Source organism: Oncorhynchus tshawytscha, linkage group LG24 (assembly GCF_018296145.1).
Source record: "Oncorhynchus tshawytscha isolate Ot180627B linkage group LG24, Otsh_v2.0, whole genome shotgun sequence".
NCBI lineage: Eukaryota > Metazoa > Chordata > Actinopteri > Salmoniformes > Salmonidae > Oncorhynchus > Oncorhynchus tshawytscha.
In genome coordinates this window covers 20,084,814-20,096,895 of record NC_056452.1, presented here as the reverse complement: position 1 = coordinate 20,096,895, position 12,082 = coordinate 20,084,814, and the positions used below count along the sequence as shown (strand labels likewise).

General features: G+C 42.4%; 1 protein-coding gene across 9 annotated transcripts in view; it reads right to left on the bottom strand.

The window, feature by feature from the left end:
* The window catches only part of LOC112223466 (1-phosphatidylinositol 4,5-bisphosphate phosphodiesterase epsilon-1), an 80,927-nt gene that overhangs the window by 35,917 nt on the left and 32,928 nt on the right, over positions 1–12,082 (bottom strand). For all 9 annotated transcript variants that reach the window (XM_042305474.1, XM_042305475.1, XM_042305477.1 and 6 more), the window contains one exon: positions 4,828–5,077. In XM_042305474.1, the coding sequence (XP_042161408.1) occupies positions 4,828–5,077 (250 nt within the window). The remainder of the gene's footprint in view (positions 1–4,827; positions 5,078–12,082) is intronic.

Sequence of the window (12,082 nt, the reverse complement as noted above, 5' to 3'; positions counted from 1 at the left end):
AATCCGATTTAAGGAACTCGCGCTCTCCACTTTCCTCTGGTAGCTTATTTATTTAGCAAGCGTGACAACCACACATCCCCCGCAGTTAGCTGTTTTCACAACGCCAAAATGAATGAATATACAATGTATTTATTACTTTGGGGGGACCTTGCATGTTGCCTTGCATTACGCCACTGATAACACATCATTCCCATTACTACTCTCTGTCCCTCTGGCCAGGGTAAACAAAGCACTAACATTAAGTATTTATAGCCCAGTTATTTGTGTTAAGAGTAAACTTGAATTACTCAATAAACACAATAGCTGACAGACTGAGATAATTTTTTTATTAGGCCTACAGTTGCAAAGGGCAGGCCTACACAATGCAAACCTGCATGACGCAAGCTCAGCCTGGTGAGTGCCATTGTCCAATCATGCTGGCTGTCTGTGCAGAGGAAAACCCTCTCCCTGTTAGTCTAGCTTTAAAAAAACAATCCATATGAATTGATGTGAAACAAGTACAGGTTGCCACAGTTTGACAGGGTTTTCATCCTCCCCAAACCCAGGAGTTTTTCCAGGAGAGTTTTTCAAACCATGTGACCGGATGCCAAAAACACTGTTCCCATCATAGCCCATATTAAAACTGGAGACTTCCCCCGCCATGTCGCCAAATATATGGTTCAAACACACAATGAATATCAACAGCCTGTTGGGAGGAAGCCAAACAGTATTTCCCTGAAATTAGTCATTTAAACCACATTTAGACAATATGATCTGTAAGACAAAAGACTTCAAGCTTCACCCTATTCAGTACACAAACAAAAAAAACTGAACATGGCTTTTCATATCATGACTCCTCAGAAGAGAAGGAAAGGCTTCATTGTTTAACCCACACCTGCTTTTTGTCCACAAGCAGTTCAACATATACACCGCTAGCTGACAACCTGGGCTGACAAGCAGCCTCTCTAACCTCTCGCCATGTGGATCTGCACTTCAGACAAAACAAGCGCTTTTCATTCTAGCATACTGGTGGATCTCGCTGTACTTTGACCTGATCTTGACCTGGCTATTCCAGTCAGCATTCTTCTGAAGCCGCTATTTGCGTTTGCAGCTGCCAGTATGTCACCCTCAACCCTCATAACAATAACGACGAGCGTGGTTGTGAATGTCCTCAATCCACATACAGCACTGACGTCACAGAGTCTCTCGGTCATCGGCGTGCCTCTGAACACCTAAGTTTGAAACGCCTTCATCAAGTTTTAGAATGATTCTATTAAAGTCCTAAGCCCTCACAAATGCCAGTCATAAAATTATATGGTTCCCATCTCTAAATAAGTCGCTCAATAGCCATCTACACCTCACTGTATCTGTTCTCTACTTATTACAGTAGATAGTCGCAGGAACACTGCTCTTGGCTGGAAGGCTACAACAGCATTTGAACATCAGTGACAATGTACTGAAGGGAACATGACAGTAACAGTATGTAGCCAATTGGAAGAAGGCCAGGAAGAGGAGAAGACGGGTGGATCCCAAAACAAGCCTCACTGACCTCACCCTTTGAAGAAAGGGTTAATACAATGTTTTTCATATTCCAGAGATGAGAACAAGATCGCTAGGTGGTGATGGACTCATCCACTGTGTGTGGTAGAGTCCCAACCACACTCAGCCTCCACTTCAAACAACACAAACCCCTGACTGACATTCTATTATGAAAAGACTCTTCCGCAGATGAAAACATCAACTGGACCCCTGAGGGAGACTGCCGTATATAGAGATCATCATCAATCTGTATATCAAAGGCGACGGATGCGCTTCGGGCCAAATGCTCTTAGTTATCAGAACCGGGTCTGCAAATCAAAACCGAGGCAGGTAGAGTCTACATGTATTCTGTGGGCTTTGACTCAAAACCTGTGGATCATACTGTGCGAATAAGAGTAAACTGCTATAGTTTCTAAACCTGCTGGGTGAATACATTCTGCAGTCCATAGCATAGCCTAACATCGGGGGTCTCTTTCTCCCCATTTACCACCTCAACCCAACCTCGCACGACAGCTACCGGAATCTCAATCAAGTCCTACAAAGGGCTCTATCGGCTTTCAGTTCTGGTATTGAACGAATGCCGTACGCCTTCCCGGACTCTATAACAAAGGAATGCTCCTGCAATTAATATTTGGACGGCAGGGATGGCGAGGGGGCTAGTGACTCAATGTGTCAAAGCCGCATCAGACGGCCTGTCACCTGGCCTCTGTCCAGCAGGATTTTCGTCCGAGCCAGAGGGGGGGATAAGCTTACAGCGCTCACTCTTTGTGTGTGTGGGTGTTACATCATCGTGCTAGACAGGCCCAAGGGAGACTTCAAGGTGAAATCATCACTGTAGAGCGTGAGAGAGAGACAGAGAGACAGCACGAGAGACACAAAGAGACACAGAGAGGGTGTGGGCCAGCCAGAAAGAAGGCAGACGTCAGACAACATCAGATTAGACCAGGAGACAATCAGGGAGAGAGGGGAAATAAAGTACTTGTGCTAATCAAAGGAGAAAAGCAGCCATCTTTGAAGTGCATATTGCGTTTTTAATTTTCTAGCTTTTCTGATTTGGGCGAGGTGCAGAGTTGAACCTCAGCGTGACTCAATGCAGGCACTTAGCTAAACTAGGGAGAGTGAATAGATTAGCGTGGGTTGTTTTTCTCATTAGTTGGCACCATCAGTCTCATCAACACAAGGATTGATATCTAATATCTCTGAATAACAGCGTTGGAAAACCCACAATAACAAATAAAGAACTTTAGAGAACAAGATTTGAACAGTTCTGAATGCTGCAGGCCTTAAGTTTTTGATAAGGTGCTAGAAATAGCTCAATTAACGAGTAGGCTTTTTAGTGATTCACAGGCTTCACAAGTATTGGGTAAGTCTAAAACAACAAATTATAAGACCACAGAGCCGAACGTGCCGAGTGCCTGGCCTAGGTTAGACAGACAGACAGACATGTCCTCTCTCACATGGCCCGATGCGGCCAGACCTGAGCTAGCCAGCATGTGGGAAAAATAAGAGAGTAGATCACTGGGGAATACATGACTAATAAGAACCTCTTCTATTCTATTAAACTGCAGTTCAAATATCAGGAGCAACCCACAGGAACACACAGACCTTCCCTTCTGGAACACGAGCGGGGACAGAGAGCGAAGTCAGACAGAAATACAAGCCAATAGAAGTTCTACCTAGGTAATCTGAAGTTCAGACCACTTTCTGTTAAACTGCTATAAACTGTGTGTGGTACAAGATGCACCCAAAAAAGGTTTAGTGTCATTGTAGTAGTCAGTATGCTGCATTATTATGAGGACACAAACCACAGAGGGACTTCTGGGCCCTTCTGAGGGACCTTCTCAGATTTAACAGAACATTGGCTGATCACACACACATACCCTGTATTGTATATTTCCTTCTTTTCTTGGAGCAACGACAGTCCTTTTTCATGAATATGCACCGCATTGATTATATGCAACGCAGGACACGCTAGATAAAATAGTAGTATATTCAACCATGTGTAGTTAACTAGTGATTATGATTGATTGATTGTTTTTTATAAGATAAGTTTAATGCTAGCTAGCAACTTACCTTGGCTTACTGCATTTGCGTAATAGGCAATGTTACTAGTTAACTAAGGTTGCAAGATTGAATCCCCGAGCTGACAAGGTAAAAATCTGTCGTTCTGCCCCTGAACAAGGCAGTTAACCCACTGTTCCTAGGCCGTCATTGAAAATAAGAATGTGTTCTTAACTGACTTGCCTAGTTAAATAAAGGATAATTAAAGGTGTTCAAAATGTATTTATTTAATTTTAAAATCGGCCAAATCGGTGTCCAAAAATACCGATTTCCGATTGTTATGAAATCTGCCCTAATTAAATCGGCCATTCCGATTAATCGGTCGTCCTCTAGTACAGAGGCTCATTATCAGCAACCATCACTCCTGGGTTCCAATGGCACGTTGTGTTAGCTAATCCAAGTTTATAATTTTAAAAGGCTAATTGATCATTAGAAAACCCTTTTGCAATTATGTTAGCACAGCTGAAAACTGTTGTGATCATTAAAGAAGCAATAAAACTGTCCTTCTTTAGACTAGTTGAGCAACAGGATTTGTAGGTTCGATTACAGGCTCAAAATGGCCAAAATCAAAGCACATTCTTCTGAAACTCATCAGTCTATTCTTGTTCTGAGATATTAAGGCTATTCCATGCTAGAAATTGCCAAGAAACTGAGGAGCTCGTACAAGGCTGTGTACTACTCCCTTCACAGAACAGCGCAAACTGGCTCTAATCAGAATAAAAAGAAGAGTGGGAGCATAACTGAGCAAGAGGACATTAAGTACATTAAAGTGTCTAGTTTGAGAAACAGACGCCTCACAAGTCCTCAACTGACAGCTTCATTAAATAGTACCCCGTCAACAGTGAAGAGGCGACTCCGGGATGCTGGCCTATTAGGCAGAGTGGCAAAGACAAAGCCATACCTCAGACTGGCAAATAAAAATAAAAGATGAGCACAGACACTGGACAGAAGAACACAGACACAAAAGAACACAGACACTGGACAGAGGAACTCCGCAGGAGTGATGGATGCTGATAATGGGACTCTGTACGCCTATGTAGATATTCCATTCAAAAATCAGCCGTTTCCAGCTACAATAGTGATTTACAACATTAACAATGTCTACACTATATTTCTGAAAAATGTGATGTTATTTCAAAATGGACAATTTTTGGGGGCATTTCTAAGTGACCCCAAACTTTTGAACGGTAGTAAAGATACATACATACATGCACTAGCCTCCTATAACACACACACACACCTTCTTACCTTTGAGCATGGCGTGTCCAGTGGAGCCAACGGTTACACTGGGCAGAGTGCTTCGGGCCCCGAGGGCGGCAGTGGCCTCCAACAGGGCCCCGGTCAGATGGGCATACACTGAGGTCCTCTGGGAGCTGGCACGGTACACGTACCTAGGCTGAGTCGGGCATGTCACCCTGAGACACACACATCCAGCAAAGGCTAGGAGCTTCCTGCACGGGTGCAGCAGGTTGTCCTCAACACTCAGCGCATGGTGGATCTGTGGACAGAAGAGAAGACATGTATTTATAAAAAAAATGTTGTTTGGCCAGATACAGCTAAATGATTCAGAACAAATGATATCTTCTACAATAATGACCTGGTTAACCCTGATTATGGAGACCTGGGTTAAAGTGGAGCTCCTCTAGCTAATAATAATAATTGTGTTTGACCAGATACAACGTTATTTCACAGTAAACAAAATAAAAACTGACTGTCATCACGCTTATAGGGAAGAGCACTCAACAGCTTTTGACATTACCGATCATAGTCTGCTGCTGAAAAAACGTTTGTGTTATAGCTTTACATCCTCTGCTATATTGTGGATTGAGAGGTACTTGTATAACAAAACACAGACGGTGTTCTTTAATGGAAGCCTCTCCAACCTAATCCAGGTAGAGTCGGGCATACCCCAGGGCAGCTGTCTAGGTCCCTGACTTTTTTTTATTTTTTACTAATGACCTGCCACTGAGTAAAGCCTGTATGTCTATGTATGCTGAGGAGTCCACATCATAGACATCAGCTACCACAGCAAGTGAAATCACTGCAACGCTTAACAAAAGAGATGCAGTCAGTTTAAGAAATGCAAGTAATAAGCTAGTCCTAAATATTTGTAAACTAAAAGCATTGTATTTGGGACAAAACCATTCACTAAACCCTAAACCTCAACTAAAGCTTGTAATAACTCAAATGTAGAAATTGAGCAAGTTGAAGAGACTAAACTGCTTGGAGTAATCCTGGATCGTAAACTGTTATGGTAAAAACATAAATGTAACAGTAGCTAAGATGGGAAGAAGTCTATAGCACCTGGACTACTGCCCAGTCATATGGTCAAGTTCCACAAAGAGGAACATAGGTACTGTAGATCTGTAGTGGTAGAGTAGTGGTGTAATAACGTGTTGTATGACATACCGTTTAATGTATTTTTATGTAATACCCTTAATCTTGTTAGGACCCCATGAAGTGTAGCTGCTGCCTTGGCAGCAGCTAATGGGGATCCTTAATAAATACAAATACTACTCTATGTGAGTATAGAGGAATCCCCTTATCCCTAGGGGATTTGCATTGCATGCATGTTTTACATATGATACATAAACACAGCTGGGACCCTTTTACTATACATATATTATTACCCCACATCTAATTTCTTCTTCTGCAGCCTCAAAATGATGAGCAGGCTGATCAAGCCTTTGGTATGCATAAACAAGGTTTTAAAAGTTAAAATGACACACTCCAACTAACAAATGTAATCCTGGTAATCTTAAATCCACCCGGGGTTACGTAACGTTTGTAAAGATCAGAAGAGGTCTTCATAATGTCTTCCTTCTGATATCCAAAGAGAAGGAAAAGAGCTGAGGTAAAGGACTAAATCAACAGCTCGATCTTACTGGCCTCCGAGTGCATTTCATCTCACTCTGAAAACGTTTGTGAAACCAGCTGCCATTATTCTGCCATTACTACCAATCAGTTCCAGGAAAAACAGTTAGCTAAATCTTTGCCCTTCCTCTGAACAGAATGACCCTGCTAATTTGTCCTTGCTCTTCACTAGACCTACAGTATACACATGTACCGAGGTAGCGACTTAAGAGGTTTGAATGAATGGAGGACCTGAGCAGAAAGTCACTTTCCAGCACAATTATTCACTATTGCCAGACAGCATGATAAGGGAATAGAGCATTGTGCGCTCTCAGGTAAGCTCCCAGACTTTGAAGTCAGAGCAGTACTGATGACTGTTACTCCTTAGAGAGACAGCAAGACCTTTGCAGGTTGGGTTTGATTGTATTAAGAAACTATTCCAAATTATTCATCCAGTTATTTTTTTATGGTAAATGTATTTTAAGGGCTGAAAAAATGTGATTCATAACATAAACCCTAAAATCATCAGGTATCTCATGTTTCAATATCATTAGTGCAATAACACCCTCCTCTTGCCTTGTTAAAGCCAGAATTAAGTAGATTATTGTCACAGCAACCAGGATAAGCAGACAGTCTATAATACTTGGCAATTCAATTAACTGGTTCTCATATTTTCTCCTCTATTGAAGTGCCACAGAACATTACATAGCACAGCTTTTACAAAAATACACAGGGTGTCTGAACTGTTCAAGAAAACAAGGGCAATTTGGATGGTCAGGGGCTACAGTAATACCAGATCATGATGTCTCTATAATGCCATCCTTATGATATCCAAAAGCCATTTTACATCTGAAAAGGAAATTAGCCAAGGTAAAAAGGACTAACACAACAGCTTGATCTTATTGGCTTCCGAGAGCATTTCATCTCACTCTGACAACGTTTCTGTGAAACCAGCTGCCATTATTCTGCCATTACTTGTCCTTTGTAACCAGACACATTAGCTGTGCTTGACTGAGCTTACCTGTTGCAATGAAACCAATAGAAAAGTCCAAACCTGGCACTCCAGACAAGCCAAAGCTCAGGTATTTGAAAGATTTCAAACCCAAATAGCATTTCAACCCAGGTCTGACTAACAGAAAGCCCTGATGCTGAAAGAAAAATGGCACACAAAAAAACAAACAAAAAACTCCTGTTTATGATGAAAGTAGTCCAGAAGTCATGGACCCTGCAGTCACCAGCCCAGATAAACGTTCTGCTCATGGGATGGGTTTCCTGTCTGAAAGGCCAGTTTGCTGTTGTCAGATTTTAAACTGGCCCCTCGGGGCCTGAAATCTACCAGCCTGCACGTTCTGTAAATTAGGCTACAGCAGCCAGTCACAAAATTGTCAAGTTAAAGTTTTTACAATTTAGTAATTTAGCAGACTTGCTTATCCTGAGCAACTTACAGTAGTGAGTGAATACATTTTCATGCTTAATGTTCTGGTCCCCCGTGGGAATTGAACCCACATGCCTGGTGTTGCAAGTGCCATGCTCTACCAACTGAGCCACATGGGACAGCAAAGATGCGAAGCTCTTGTGCCCTTGTTGCCTGTGTTCCAGCAGCAGATATATGCAAGAGAACAAACCAAGAGCCACTGTAGGCAGACTGGTGTCCATTTGATGTTTGCCTGCCTCTCGGTGTCAAACGACTCGCTCTCTCACAGAATATGGATTCATCTTAACCAGTTAGGAAAGAGCCACGCAGGACATTCATTTCATGTGTTTATTTAGCCAGAATAGTCCACTCAGTAACAATTGCCACCGTTTCCCAGGTAGTCCTGGGTTCCAGGACAGACCGAGACAGCACAAGTCCATTAACTGGCACTTATTTCTCTGAGCACAACGTCTACTCTACACACACCCAGAACATGGGCCGTTGAGAGGGATTACAACATGTCTCTCTCCAGTCTGCCTGGCAACAGCCTTAGATCGCCGTCATGCCATGCCATTCTAGATCAAAGGGATATTAGCGAAGTGCGGCCTGCATGAACTGTTGAGCTTTTTCCAAGTATTCCTCACTTGGTACAAATGGAAGATGACTACTACTCCCTCGGAGTCCCTTCATACTTCATACACTGGAATGCTGACAGACTCTGTCAAAGACCCAGTGTTGGGAATAAAAGAGAAATGGCCCAGATAGAAGCTCATCACAGTTCATAAACACCTAAAAGAGAGCTTCTCTGGTCTGTCTGTCTGTCTGTCTGTCTGGAATCCAGAGCTGGCGTGTGTGTGTCCTCCATGCCTCTTGAGTAATTTGATGGTGTGTGTGTGGTCCCTGGCCAGAGAATCTGAACCCTGGATGGAAACCCCAACTGCCCTGTATGTGAGACTCGCCCGGCCATGGCTCAGCAGACGCAGAGGAGCACAGGGAATGTGCCCTGTTTGATGGACACATGGCAGCTGCCTACACTACTGAGACACGTACATCAAGTCCTTACCAGTCTGACTATTCCCCATCACACACACACACACGTATGTCAGTCAGTCACACATGGAAACAACATCTGCAATATGGCTCGAAATAGGAGAGATATTTTATTGTGTTTTTCGAAGAGGGGGAAATTCCCTCGATAGTCTCCTCGACTCTCAGGTTTCGTGGGAGAGCCACTATGTTTACACAAATTTAAAAAGTGAACAAACTGTCCCAAATAAACTTTGAATATAACCTAACAATATATCTTTGCTTTGTCTCTTAACATGTAAAAATCCCTCATCCATCCGATACTATACTCAAATGGCACCAGTACAGTAAACTATAGAACACATATCAATGCATTAACCCATTATCAAGGCCCAGCAGATTTATCTGCCTGGCAACCAGCCAGTGAGCCAGCCATTCTGGGCAGTGATTAGCATGGACAGTGCACTAACAGCCTGACTCAGCTGAGCCATGCGTGGGACGTGGCCTCTATGTGACAGTAGTGACCTGTTGATCCTTTTAGAATTCTGAACCCCTCGGTCCCCTGTCATGTGACCCAAACAGAACACAGTTGTCCCCAACATGTTACAATGCTGTGCTGCCTGGCATATGAGCCCCCCATGGTGTGGAAGTGACAAGCAGGGTGGGCTAGTGTTACGGCAAGAGAGAGTGGGGTGGAGTGGGGGAGGTGGATGTATTCTGGATCAAGGCTCGGTGTATCCGCTGAGACCCGTCACATTCAGAGCTCCTCCCTAGTTTCTCAGAGCATAGGGATGCTGGCTGATATGGAATAGTACATCTCAGATTTCACTCAGATGCAATGGACGCAGGGCCGGGTCTAGCCTGTTGGGGGCCCCAAGTGAGATTTGGTTGGGGGTCCCGTCCATCTCGTGACAAAATATTTTGTGGCAGTGCAGAGAAGAATGTAAGTTTTAAAGTTCATTACCTGGAATTGTACCCATTTTGCCATTGGGTGGAGAGACATTTTTGCATATTTAAGCTAATTTCCTGCAATTCTACACATTTTGTATTAACTTATGCCATGTTAATATGATATCTGAGTGAGAATGACAAACAAAATTGATGGGTGCCTACTGGAGTCCCGGCATTTGTACACGTGCCCTGTGAGGCCAGGTTGGTATTAAGCAATGATTACTATAAGTTTAGATAGTCTAGCCAGCTAACTACCAAAATAAAAAATTGTTAGCTGACATGGCTAATTGAGTGACTGTAGTAGGTTACTGACACAAGAGAAAAACTGATGAACAACCTCATTTCTAAATTGCACCTAGTATAGTCTAGTATTCTTAAACGTCCTCTCACTGTCAACTGTGTTTATTTTCAGTAAACTTACCATGTGTAAATATTTGTATGACCATAACAAGATTCAACAACAGACATAAACTGAACAAGTTCCACAGACCCTGGGCATCTTTCTTTTGGTGTTTTTCAGAGTAAGTAGAAAGGCCTCTTAGTGTCCTAAGTTTTCATAACTGTGTCTTTAATTGCCCACCGTCTGTAAGCTGTTAGTGTCTTAACGACCGTTCCACAGGTGCATGTTCATTAATTGTTTATGGTTCATTGAACAAGCACGGGAAACAGTGTTTAAACCCTTTACAATGAAGATCTGAAGTTATTTGGATTTTTACGAATTATCTTTGAAAGACAGGGTCCTGAAAAAGGACAGCTATATACTAGAGGTCGACCAATTAATCGGAATGGACGATTAATTAGGGCCGATTTCAAGTTTTCATAACAATCTTGGTCGCCGATTAGCCAATTTTTTAATGTATTTTTTATATGTTTATTTAACTAGGCAAGTCAGTTAAGAACACATTCTTATTTTCAATGACGGCAAAGGAAACGGTGGGTTAACTGCCTTGTTCAGGGGCAGAACGACAGATTTTCACCATGTCAGCTCGGGGATCCAATCTTGCAACCTTAACAGTTAACTAGTCCAACGCAATAACGACCTGCCTCTCTCTCGTTGCACTCCACAAGGAGACTGGCTGTTACGCGAATGCAGTAAGCCAAGGTAAGTTGCTAGCTAGCATTAAACTTATCTTATAAAAAACAATCAATCATAATCACTAGTTAACTACACATGGTTGATGATATTACTAGATATTATCTAGCGTGTCCAGCGTTGCATATAATCTAACTGAGCATACAAGCATGGTAGTATCTAAGTATCTGACTGAGCGGTGGTAGGCAGAAGCAGGCGCGTAAACATTCATTCAAACTGCACTTTCGTGCGTTTTGCCAGCAGCTCTTCAATTTGTGTCAAGTATTGCGCTGTTTATGACTTCAAGCCTATCAACTTCCGAGATGAGGCTGGTGTAACCAAAGTGATATGGCTAGCTAGTTAGCGCGTGCTAATAGCGTTTCAAACGCCACTCACTCTGAGCCTTCAAGTAGTTGTTCCCCTTGCTCTGCATGGGTAATGCTGCTTCGATGGTGGCTGTTGTCGTTGTGTTGCTGGTTCGAGCCCAGTGAGGAACGAGGAGAGGGACGGAAGCTATACTGTTACACTGGCAATACTAAAGTGCCTATAAGAACATCCAATAGTCAAAGGTTAATGAAATAGAGAGAAATAGTCCTATAATTCCTATAATAACTACAACCTAAAACTTCTTACCTGGGAATATTGAAGACTCATGTTAAAAGGAACCACCAGCTTTCATATGTTCTCATGTTCTGAGCAAGGAACTGAAACGTTAGCTGTCTTACATAGCACATATTGCACTTTTACTTTCTTCTCCAACACTTTGTTTTTGCATTATTTAAACCAAATTGAACATGTTTCATTATTTATTTGAGGCTAAATTGATTTTATTGATGTATTATATTAAGTTAAAATAAGTGTTCATTCAGTATTGTTGTAATTGTCATTATTACAAATAAAACAATAGAAATCGGCCGATTAAATCGCTATCGGCTTTTTTGGTCCTCCAATAATCAGCATCGGTATTGAAAAATCAGAAATCGGTCGACCTCTAATACACACACACACACACACACACACACACACACACACACACACACACACACAGTGTCTTCGGAAAGTATTCAGACCCCTTGACTTTGTCCACATTTTGTTATGTGACAGCCTTATTCTAAAAATGATTAAATAAAAAATTTTCCTCAGCCATCTAGACACAATACCCCATAATGACAAAGTGAAAACAGTTC